Genomic DNA, 11984 nt, shown 5'->3' with positions numbered 1-11984 from the left:
GAGCTTGCAGTGAGCTGAGATCAGGCCACTGCACTCCAGTCCGGTCGACAGAGTGAGACTCCGCCTCAAGAAAAAAAAAAAAAAAGAGATGTGATGGATGATTTCAGATGTGGGCGTGGACAGTCGGTGGCAGGTAGTACCACCTTGAGGACATCAGGGGGGTGCCCCTGCCTGACTGCTTGGGTGGAAAGGCCCTGGGCCGCTGATCTATTTCATCCCTGCAGACCACTCCCCGTCGATGGCAGCCACCCACTTCTCCAGGGTGTATGGGGTGTCGCTGGCAACCCACCTGCATGAGCTGGGCCGTGAGATTGCCCTGCCCATTGAGGCCTGCGTCATGATGCTGCTTTCTGAGGGCATGAAGGAAGAGGTGGGGTCTCCTGGGGCAGGTGGGGAAGGAGGAGCATTGGGGCCCTCATTCTGTCCCAAACCCCCCACATGCTGCCTGTAATTCCCTCATTCGAGCCCAGTTCCCTGGGAGAAGACATGGTCACCTCCTGCGGCATCCACACTACCTCCCGCGTGCCGATGCTCGCGTGGGCCAGGCGCTGTGCTAGCAGCCTTTGCATTCCTGGCTCCATTTCACAAGAGGGAGACAGAGGTACAGAGGTAACCATGCCCAGAGTCATATGAGAAGGTGACTTCTCAAACCAGGGGCTCCACTGGCACACACTGGCTGGATCTGCTGTGAATACATTGCCCCCCTGTCCTGAAGACAGACCCTGGAGGTGGCAGATACCCCAAATTAGTTTTGAGCTGCTCAGCAATCCTGCTGGGGCCTCCTTTCTCCCTTACACTTCTTTTTTTTTTTTTTTGAGTTACGGAGTCTTGCTCTGTTACCGAGGCTGGAGTGCAGTGGCGCGATCTCGGCTCACTGCAACCTCCGCCTCCTGGGTTCAAGTGATTCTCCTGCCTCAACTTCGCAAGTAGCTGGGACTACAGGCGTGCGCCAAGACGCCCAGCTAATTTTTGTATTTTTTAATAGAGATGACAGTATGTTGGCCAGGCTGGTCTTGAACTCCTAACCTCAGGTGATCCACCTGCCTCAGCCTCCCAGAGTGCTGGGGTTACAGGCATAAGCCACTGTGCTCGGCCCTTTTTTTTCAGACAGGATCTCGCTGTCATCCAGGCTGTAGTGCAGTGGTGCGCTCCTGGCTCACTGCAGCCTCTACCTCCCAGGTTCTAGCAATTCTTGTGTCTCAGTCTCCCAAGTAGCTGGGATTACAGATGCCCACCACCATGCCCAGCTAATTTTTTTTTATTTTAGTAGAGATGGGGTTTTACCATGTTGGCCAGGCTGGTCTCAAACCCCTGGCCTCAAGTGATCCACCTGCATGGGCCTCCCAAAGTGCTGCGATTACGGGCATGAGCCCCCCCTTCCACTTCTGACTGGGCTCCCATTTCCCCATGATTTTTCCCACCTCCTCCCAGACTTCCCAGCCCCGCCCTTTGCTCAGAATTCTAGACCTTGAAGGTTGAGGCCTGTGGACACCATGGTGCCCACACTGCTGGCCAGACCAGTGGGGACACAGGCCTAGCGAGGGCCAGTGACACACCCCAGGCTACAAGGCCCCTGGGTATCCTGCCCTGCCCACCCCTCTATGACCCTTGTCTGCCCATTCTTCAACGCAGGGTCTCTTCCGTCTGGCTGCTGGGGCCTCAGTGCTGAAGCGTCTCAAGCAGACAATGGCCTCGGACCCCCACAGCCTGGAGGAGTTCTGCTCCGACCCACACGCCGTGGCAGGTGCCTGATCCGGGGAGCCCTGGGCAGGAGGTTGGGGGGAAGGGGTGCAGTGGCTTGAAATGATCCCAAGATAGCCTGGCTTCAAGACTTGATATTCTGTTGAGGAGACTGAGGACGCTCAGGGGTTCTTAATGTGGGATCCATCATGAGCACTCCGAAATGTTTGTACATTTTTCTGGGGAAAAGATGGCTAGCCTTCATTTTCTCAAAAGGGCCTGCAGCCCAAAGAAACTGTCAGACCTAGACACGTTAGTGTGAACAGGGAAAGTGGGAGAGCGGGGTGGGGGCTGCCTCTGACCCTCCCCACACTCCTGCTTCAGGTGCCCTCAAGTCCTATCTGCGGGAGCTGCCAGAGCCCCTGATGACCTTCGACCTCTATGACGACTGGATGAGGGCAGCCAGGTGAGGATGTTGGAGGAGGGAGAGGATGGGGAGGAGGAGGATGCAAAGGGGTAGCCCTGCGCTGGCTGACAGATCTCTCCACTCCCCCCGCAGCCTGAAGGAGCCAGGGGCCCGGTTGCAGGCCCTCCAAGAAGTGTGCAGCCGCCTGCCCCCCGAGAACCTCAGCAACCTCAGGTGAGCCCAAGCCCGCCCCCCCCCCGCCTGCCACAGAGCCAGAGCCCAGCTGCGGTCAGGGACCCTGGGCTTGAGCCTGGCCTTGTCACTGTATTCTAAGAAATATTTCTGCAAATGCAGCTTTGATGGATTAGTCATTTACACACACACACACACACACATATATATATATATATATTTTTTTTTTTTGAGACAGGGTCTCATGCTGTCGCCCAAGCTGAAGTGTACTGGTGCAATCTCAGCTCACTACAACCTCCGCCTGCTAGGTTCAAGCAATTCTCCTGCCTCAGCCTCTTGAGTAGCTAGGACTACGGGCACCTGCCACCACACCCGGCTAAGTTTTGTATTTATAGTAGAGATGGGGTTTCACCGTGTTGGTCAGGCTGGTCTCGAACTCCTGACCTCAGGTGATCCACCCGCCTCAGTCTCCCAAAGTGCTGGGATTACAGGCGTGAGGCACTGCACCCGGCCGAATTAGTCACATACATATTTTTATGTAAAGCATTGAAGTGAATGAGACCTTGAACTTTTGAAGCCATATTGCCTGACTTCGCATGCCACCTCGGGGCAGGCCACTCGGCGTCATCATCTGAAAAATGCAGACTGTAACAGTCCCTACCCTGTAGGGTGGCTTTGAGGACTCAACGTGGCTCAGTGCCGGCCGCAGGGTTGGCGCTCAGCGGATAAGCTGCTTTAACTGTGACAATGTTAAGACCATTCTGGGCGGTGTCTTTCACACTCTTTGGAAACCCTGAGCTGGAGAATTCTCAGGGCTGGGTGCGTTCTGCCCCTGGCCTAAGCCTGCCTCCGCCCTTAGGTACCTGATGAAGTTCCTGGCACGGCTGGCCGAGGAGCAGGAGGTGAACAAGATGACACCCAGCAACATTGCCATAGTCCTGGGACCCAACTTGCTGTGGCCACCTGAGAAAGAAGGGTGAGGGGCCGTGGGCTGGGGGAGGTGGGAGGAGGAAGGCAGATCCCACCCCAGACATCTGTTGTCTTATTTTTCCCCTGGGCCTCGGTGTCCCCATTTTTGGAGTGGGTTGAGCAGCTCCTGTTTTTGAGGCTGCTGTGAGGAACAGGCCGAAGGGGCCGTGCAGGCCACAGGGCTTTGGAGAGAGGAATTCTGGCCTTCTGGCCAGTGGTGGTGATGAGATGTTTAGTGGCATGGGAAGCTGGGAGCCCAGAGATCGGGTTCGGGTTTTTTGTTTTGTTTTGTTTTGTTTTGTTTTTTGTTTTTCTTTTTATTTTTGAGACAGAGTTTCACTCTTGTTGCCCAGGCTGGAGTGCAGTGGCACGATCACTGCTCACTGCAACCTCTGCCTCTCCAGTTCAAGCGATTCTCCTGCCTCAGTCTCCCAGGTAGCTGGGACTACAGGTGCGCACCACCACTCCTGGCTAATTTTTTGTGTTTTTAGTAGAGATGGGATTTCACCATGTTAGCCAGGGTGGTCTTGATCTCCTGACCTCGTGATCCACCAGCCTCGGCCTCCCAAAGTGCTGGGATTACAGGTGTGAGCCACCACGTCTGGCTCAATCAGGTTCTATTAATAGCTCCACCCCTCCACCTTCCAGAGATGGGCCTGAGGAAGTCACCCTCAGAACCTCTATTTCCTCATCTGTAAATTGGGGAGAAATCATACAAACTTTGAGCGCTTTTGCTTTGGGGATTGGGTGATATGATGAATTGGAAAATGTTTTAGAAACTGTGAAGTGCAAGCCAGGTCCAGTGGCTCATGCCTGTAATCCTAGCACTTTGGGAGGCCAAGGTGGGAAGATCACTTGAACCCAGGAGTTTGAAAACAACCTGGGCAACTTAATGAGACCTGTCTCTACAAAAAATTAAAAAGATTAGCCAGGCATGGTGGTGCTCACCTGAAGTCTCAGCTACTCAGAAGGCTGAGGTGGGAGGACTGCTTGGGCCCAGGGAGTCAAGGCTGCAGTGAGCCATGATGGAGCCACTGCATTCCATCGTGCGACAGAATGAGACCCTGTCTCTAAAAATGAAGAAATAGGCCGGGCGCAGTGGCTCACGCCTGTAAACCCAGCACTTTGGGAGGCTGAGGCAGGCGGATCACGAGGTCAGGAGATCGAGACCATCCTGGCTAACACTGTGAAACCCTGTCTCTACTAAAAATACAAAAAAATTAGCTGGGCGTAGTGGCGGGCGCCTGTAGTCCCAGCTACTCAGGAGGCTCAGGCAGGAGAATGGCATGAACCCAGGGGGCGGAGCTTGCAATGAGCGAAGATTGTGCCACTGCACTCCAGCCTGGGCAACAGAGCGAGACTCTGTCTCAAAAACAAATGAAGAAATAGGCCGGGCGCAGTGGCTCACGCCTGTAAACCCAGCACTTTGGGAGGCTGAGGCAGGCGGATCACGAGGTCAGGAGATCGAGACCATCCTGGCTAACACTGTGAAACCCTGTCTCTACTAAAAATACAAAAATTACCTGAGCGTGGTGGTACACGCCTGTAATCCCAGCTACTCAGGAGGCTGAAGCAGGAGAATCGCTTGAACCCAGGAGGTGGAGGTTGCAGTGAGCCCACATTACGCCACTGCACTCTAACCTAGGCGACAGAGCAGGACTCCGTCTCAAAAAACAATAGAAGAAATAATAAAAAGTGTAAAGTGCAGTGCTATGTGAGGAGTCATCATTATTTACCTGGCCACAGATGGCAAGATTTCCTCCCACGTGCTGACTGCATTTGCTTGGTAGAGGCTGTCTATGTCACAACCATGAGGGGAAGCGTCCTTGATTAATTAGTGATGTCTGTCAGGGTGAGGAAAGGGGGACATTTGGCACGTGAGTGACACATTTACCATCAATTGGTGGTGTGTGGGCTTTTTGAGAACAAGGACTCAATATGATGGATCCTCGTGTCTCCACTGACCAGCACAGGACCAGACAGAGAGTTGGGGTCACAAACCCTTTGCTAAGCAGATGCATCTCTTTGTCCCAGGGACCAGGCCCAGCTGGATGCGGCTTCCGTGTCTTCCATCCAGGTGGTGGGTGTCGTCGAGGCGCTGATCCAGAGTGCAGACACCCTCTTCCCTGGAGGTGAGGCTCCTGCCTGCATGGATACCCCGCTGGGTGCCCTCCTTCTGCCCTGCTCCCTCCCCTGCAGCCCCACAAGCTCACCATGAGTCCAGGAGGAATTCTGAGCCTCAGTTTCTCATTTCTACAATGGGATGGTCTGCCTGCTTTGTGGGGTTGTGATGAGAGCCACACGGGAGTGGGGAAGCTGAGCATGGTCCACAGGGGTTCAGGGGAAGGGGAAATGGTCCCAGCCAGTGGAGTGAGGAGTCTGGCACAGTCTCTGAGAGCCATCTCCGCTCCTTCTGTCTCCAGACATCAGCTTCAACGTGTCAGGCCTCTTCTCAGCTGTTACCCTCCAGGACACGGTCAGTGACAGGCTGGCCTCTGAGGAACTTCCACCCACTGCCGTGCCCACCCCAGCCACCACCCCGGCTCCAGCTCCAGCTCCAGTTCCAGCCCCAGCCTTGGCCTCAGCAGCTACCAAGGAAAGGTGAGGACTGAGGGGCATGAATGGCTCCTGTGGTGGTCCCACAGACAGTCTGCCGGAGGCACCATGTCTCAGAGCTGGAAGCTGAATTTTTAGAAATGTAATTATTAGTGTTTTCATCCCAAAGACCAGATCTCCTAGTTTGGAGAGGGTGGGGCAGAGACTCAGAGACAGTATTTGTCTCAGCCACTGATGTGTGCCCTGTTCATCATGTGGCAATTTCCTGAGCGCCTACTGTATACCAGGCTTTGTGTCCAATTCTAGGGAACTCGAGAGATGATCGTTTTGGAATCTGTAAATACCTTCCAGAGTTGTTTTGTTTTGTTTTTTTTAAGACAGAGTCTCAACTGTCACCCAGGCCGGAGTGCAGTGGCACAATCTTGGCTCACTGCAACCTGTGCCTCCCAGGTTCGAGTGATTCTGATGCCTCAGCCTCCCAAGTAACTAGGATTACTTGGGAGACAGGTGCCACCACACCTGTCTAATTTTTGTATGTTAAAAGTAGAGACGGGGTTTCGCCATGTTGGCCAGGCTGGTCTTGAACTCCTGTCCTCAAATGATCTACCCACCTTGGTCCCTGAAAGTGTTGGGATTACAGGTGTGAGCCACTGCACCCGGCCTCTTTTTTTTTGTTTGTTTGTTTGTTTGAGACGGAGTTCGCTCTGTTGCCCAGGCTGGAGTGCAGTGGCGAGATCTTGGCCTACGTGCAGCTTCCACCTCCTGGGTTCAAGCAATTCTCCTGCCTCAGCCTCCTGAATAGCTGGGACTTCAGGCATGCACCACCACAGCTGGTTAATTTTTGTATTTTCAGTAGAGACAGGGTTACCCCATGTTGGCCAGGCTGGTTTTGAACTCCTGGCCTCAAGCAATCCACCTGCCTCGGCCCCCCAAAGTGCTGGGATTACAGGCATGAGCCACCATGCTTGGCTGCAGTCTTCTCTTTGATCGTTTAAATCTGGAAGGACTTTGTGGTACCGTGATGCCTCCATACCAAGCAGCTGCTGTTCAGGGTACCACAGAGCACTGCAGCTCACACCTTGAATTTCCTGATGAGCAAGACAAATGCTCACATTCCAGGGCACAGGGAGAGAGAGACAGCATCAAGCACAGCCACCGGTGCGTTCTCTCTATAGTGTCAGGTGGAGAGGCGCTGCCCAGGGAGGGGGAACAGGATAAGGGAGAGCGCAGGGGGCTACTTTAGCTGTGGGGCCAGGAAAGGCCTCCCTGAGGAAGAGACGACCAAGCAGAGACCCGAAGGCAGTGAGGAGTGAGCCTGGGACCCCCTCTGCTTCTCACCTGCTCTCTGGCTTCCGGTGGCCAAAGGATCTCATAAAGATGGCGTGGAGGCAGACTGGGCAACATAGCAAGACTGTGTCTCTTAGCCGGGCGAGGTGACGGGCGCCTGTAGTCCCAGCTACTCGGGAGGCTGAGGCAGGAGAATGGCGTAAACCCGGAAGGTGGAGCTTGCAGTGAGCCGAGATTGCGCCACTGCACTCCAGCCTGGGCGACAGAGCGAGACTGTCTCAAAAAAAAAAAGAAAAAGACTGTGTCTCTACAAAACATAAATGAGGTCGTTGTGATGGTACACACCTGTGGTCCCAGCTACCCAGGAGGCTATGGTGGGAGAATTTCTTGAGCCTAGGAGGTTGAGGCTACAGTGAGCAATGATGGCGCCATTGCACTCAGCCTGGGCGACAGAGTGAGATCCTGTCTCACAAAGAAATGGCCGGGTGTGGTGGCTCACGCCTGTAATCCCAGCACTTTGGGAGGCTGAGGCAGGTGGATCACTTGAGGTGAGGAGTTTGAGACCAGCCTGGCCAACATGGTGAAATCCCATCTCTACTAAAAATGCAAAAAATTAGCCGGGCATGATAGCGTACACCTGTAATCCCAGGTACTCGAGAGGTTGAGGCAGGAGAATGACTTGAACCAGGGAGGCGGAGGTTGTGGTGAGCCAAGATCGTGCCATTGCACTCAGCCTGCGCAACAAGAGTGAAACTCTGTCTCAAAAAAAAAAAAGAAGGAAAGAAAAAGAAACGGCCGGGTGTGATGGCTCACACCTGTAATCCCAGCACTTTGGGAAGCTGAGGCAGGTGGCTCACTTGAAGTCAGGAGTTTGAGACCAGCCAGCCTGGCCAACATGGTGAAACCCCATCTCTACTAAAAATGCAAAAAATTAGCAGGGCATCGTGGCACGCACCTGTAATCTCAGCTACTCGGGAGGCTGAGACAGGAGAATCCCATGAGCCCAGGAGGCGGAGGTTTCAGTGAGCCAAGATCGTGCCATTGCACTCCAGCCTGAGTGACAGAGCAAGACTTCTCAACAACAACAACAAAACAAGGCTAGGTGGCGCACACCTGCAATCCCAGCACTTTGGGAGGCAAAGGTGGGCAGAAGTTCACTTGAGTCCAGGAGTTCAAGACCAACATGACAAAACCCCATCTCTACTACAAAAAAAAAAAAAAAAAAAGCCAGGCATGGTGGTGTGTGCCTATAACCCCAGCTACTCTAGAGGCTGAGGCAGGAGAATTGCTTGAACTTTGGAGGTGGAGGCTGCAGTGAGCTGAGATCGTGCCATTGCACTCCAGCCTGGGCAACAGAGCAAGACTCCATCTCAAGAAAAGAAAGCACATGGAGGCCTTGAGCTGGGGCAGAGGTCAGGCCCTATGTCCCACCTCCTATCCTGGCCCTACCTATCAGGCAGGTGGGGCTCCCTCCTGGTCCCTGGAGGAATATGGACTCTGTCACAGGGTCACAAAGCAGCCAGGGCCTCAGTGGATGGTGGGGACAGGGTGATAGTGCTGGGAGGATCCAGACTCCACCTGGCGGCTGGAGACTTGCCCGGATTCCATGGGACTTCGGGGAGGTGACCAAGTCTGCCCCGGCCTCTCCTTCCCTCTGCAGGACAGAGTCTGAGGTGCCCCCCAGACCAGCCTCCCCCAAGGTCACCAGGAGCCCCCCGGAGACAGCTGCCCCAGTGGAGGATATGGCTCGGAGGAGTGAGTTGGCTGTGGGAGGGAGGAGGGGAAAGAGGGTGGACGGGGAGAGGGGACAGGCAGTCCCAGGTCCTCCTATCTTTTTAGGCAGCCAGGGGAGGCCAGGAACCAAGGTGATAAAAAGCCCAGGTTTTGCCACCTGGCACTCTGGGTTTAGATTTGAGCTCTTTGACCTTGGGCAGGTGAGTTCACCTGTCTGAGCCTCATCTTCCTCCTCTGTGTAATGGGACAGTGTCTGCACTTACCTTATGGGGCTCCACGAAGGTAGAGTGGTGCTGCTGGAGGAGTGCCTGGCCCTGGCATACAGCAAATGCCCACTAAAGGGGAGCCGGCGTGAGTGCCGGTTTCACATGGTGAAACCTCATCTCTACTAAAAATACAAAAATTAGCTGGGCATGGTGGCGGATGCCTATAATCCCAAATACTTAGGAGGCTGAGGCAGGAGAATCACTTGAACCCGGGAGGCGGAAGTTGCAGTGAGCAAAGATCACGCCACTGTACTCACAAGAGTGAGACTGTCTCAAAAAAGGCAGTGCAGTGAAGGAGAGGAGGTGGCAGGGGTGGGAAGAAACCAGGGACCTCCTGAGCCCTTCTGGCACACTCACCTGTCAATTTGACCTAGAGCCGGCCAGGTGAGAGAGTGACTGACACCTTCGGGTGGCCCTGCCCAGCCCCAGAGGCAGTGGAGGCAGTGGGCAGTGGACAGCCAGGAGTAGGTGGAACAGCTCTGGGAGCCTTGTGACCAGGGCTGGCAGGTAGTCTACAGTAAAATACAAATGAACAAGACAGGCCAGGGACGGTGGCTTATGCCTGCCATCCCAGCACTTTGAGAGGCCGAAGCAGGAGGCTCGCTTGAGCCTTGGAGTGCAAGACCAGCCTGGGCAATACAGTGAGACCCTGTCTCAAAATTTAAGAAATTTTAAAACTTAGAAATAAATGGACAAGATAATTTCAGAGGACAAAAACTCCTGCAAAGAAAATAAAACTGGAAAATGTGACGGAGCAGCTCGGGTGGGGCATGGGGTGGGGCTCTAACTAGGGTGCTCAGGGAGGGGCTTCCAAGGGGGCGAAGGGCACAAGGAGAGGCCTAGATGATGAGGAGCCAGCCACGGAAACGGTGTTCCCGGCAGAGGGAATGGCAGATGCAAAGGTTGTGAGGGGGCACGGAGCTTGGTGGATTCACCACAGGCCACGTGGACGCTCAACATCCCTCACCCTTTCCTTCCTCAACAGCCAAGCGCCCAGCACCAGCCCGGCCCACCATGCCGCCCCCCCAGGTCTCTGGCTCCCGTTCCTCCCCTCCAGCCCCACCCCTGCCCCCTGGCTCTGGAAGCCCTGGGACCCCCCGAGCCCTGCCCCGACGTCTGGTTGGCAGCAGCCTCCGAGCCCCCACAGTGCCACCCCCGTTACCCCCCACACCCCCTCAGCCTGCCCGGCGCCAAAGCCGGCGTTCACCAGCCTCCCCCAGCCCAGCCTCCCCAGGTCCAGCCTCCACCAGCCCAGTCTCTCTGAGTACCCCTGCACAGGTGGACCTGGGGGCTGCCACAGCAGAGGGAGGAGTCCCTGAGGCTGTCAGTGGGGTCCCCACTACCCCAGCTATCCCCCCTCAGCCCCGCCCCAGGAGCCTTGCCTCAGAGACTGACTGAGTGGCTGGTTTCCCCCTAAGCAGCCCTCAGCATCCCCTCCCTCCACACCTGGCCCTCCCAGGACAGCTCTCACCCCCCACAAAGGGGTGTGGGCCTCCAGCCTTTGCTCACAAGTGCCTCAGTGCCCACTGGGTCGGCCCCCATGGCCAGGAGGGCTCAGGACAGTCCCCCACTTCCTGACCTTTTCCTCATCCACCCTGGGCTTGGGGAGCCCCTACTGGACTCTCCACTCTCCGGCAGGTCCTAGGGGAGCCACCGGAAGGAAGGACAGGCTTGCCTGCTCCTAGGGGACTGATTCTTCTCTTGCCAACATATTTTTTGTAAGGCTGGTAAATAAATTATTTTGGACAAAACTGGAGCAGCTGCCCAAATGATAGTTTTATTTTCTGTTCTTGAAATAAAGAAGCCAATTTTATAAAGGCGAAAAAAATTCATATTCTTTGCCTTTCTTCCTGTCTGAAATGAGATCACAGCAGACATGCAGACATTTTTAGAGCTTTCTCTGCACTACATGCTGTGCTTTTCTGTGGATGATTTCCACTTAATCTTCTAGTGCAGTAAATACCATTACCTCTTACCAGTGAGGAGACTGAGGCTCAGACAGAAGTGACCTGCCAAGGTCACACAGCAGTCAGGCAGGGGCCTGGGATTAGAGCCTAGGTCTGACTTCAAAGCCTGGCTTGTCCCTCACATTCTGGGCAATTTACTTTAACTTCTTGGTATCCCTTTTCCTCATTTGTGAAACTTTGTAACAATTCCCTCCATGGAGGCATTGCTCTCCAGTGAAAACCAGAGCACTGCCCTTGGCCTACCACTCCCACTGTTTCCTGGACCCCTCACTCCTTCCGGGAGGAGGCTGGGAAGGCTCCCCAAGGAGCAGGGATGGATCTGTCCGCAAACCTTCCCTAACTCTGCTCTGTGCCAGGCCCCGAGCTAGCTCCCAGACTTAACTCTGTACCCAAAGAGTTCCCGAACAGACAGGCAGAAGTGACCATTAGAATCGAGTGTCTGGCCAGGCACGGTGGCTCATGCCTGTAATCCCAACACTTTGGGAGCCCCAGGCAGGAAGATCGCTTGAGCCCAGGAGTTCTAGACCAGCCTGGGCAACATAGTGAGACCCTGTCTCTACAAAACAAATTTTAAAAATTAACTGGGCATAGGGGCGTGTGCCTGTAGTCTCAGCAATTAGGAAGGCTGAGGCAGGAGGATCACTTGAGCCAGGAGTTTGAGGCTTCAGTGAGCAGCGATCATGCCACTGCACTCCAGCCTGGGTGACAGTGTAAGACCCTGTCTCAAAAATAAAATCAAGTGTCATTACACTGGGAGCCCATATTAGCCAAGTTAGGGGTGGCCATATAACCTAGACTCAGGTGTATGGAGTGGGTGGTTAAGGAAGCCTTCCTGGAGGAGGTGATATTTAAGGGAAGTCCTTCAGGAGCTGACCTGAAGGTGAATTTTATTTATTTATTTATTTTATTATTTATTTTTATTTATTT

At 54.4% G+C, this 11984-nt stretch overlaps 1 protein-coding gene across 1 annotated transcript in view; it reads left to right on the top strand.

The window, feature by feature from the left end:
• The window catches only part of SH3BP1 (SH3-domain binding protein 1), a 16638-nt gene extending 5719 nt beyond the window's left edge, over nt 1-10919 (top strand). Inside the window, exons 10-18 of the mRNA XM_011925683.1 lie at nt 192-370; nt 1633-1744; nt 2065-2146; nt 2240-2320; nt 3138-3254; nt 5282-5379; nt 5671-5848; nt 8751-8845; nt 10076-10919. Coding sequence (XP_011781073.1) covers nt 192-370; nt 1633-1744; nt 2065-2146; nt 2240-2320; nt 3138-3254; nt 5282-5379; nt 5671-5848; nt 8751-8845; nt 10076-10488 — 1355 coding nt within the window. The 3' untranslated portion in view covers nt 10489-10919. The remainder of the gene's footprint in view (nt 1-191; nt 371-1632; nt 1745-2064; nt 2147-2239; nt 2321-3137; nt 3255-5281; nt 5380-5670; nt 5849-8750; nt 8846-10075) is intronic.
• Nucleotides 10920-11984: the final 1065 nt, after the last annotated feature.

This window comes from Colobus angolensis, unplaced genomic scaffold (genome assembly GCF_000951035.1).
Source record: "Colobus angolensis palliatus isolate OR3802 unplaced genomic scaffold, Cang.pa_1.0 Scaffold65, whole genome shotgun sequence".
In the NCBI taxonomy this organism is placed as follows: domain Eukaryota; kingdom Metazoa; phylum Chordata; class Mammalia; order Primates; family Cercopithecidae; genus Colobus; species Colobus angolensis.
The sequence above is the reverse complement of the archived record's forward strand: the minus strand, read 5'-3'. Positions and strand labels throughout refer to the sequence as shown.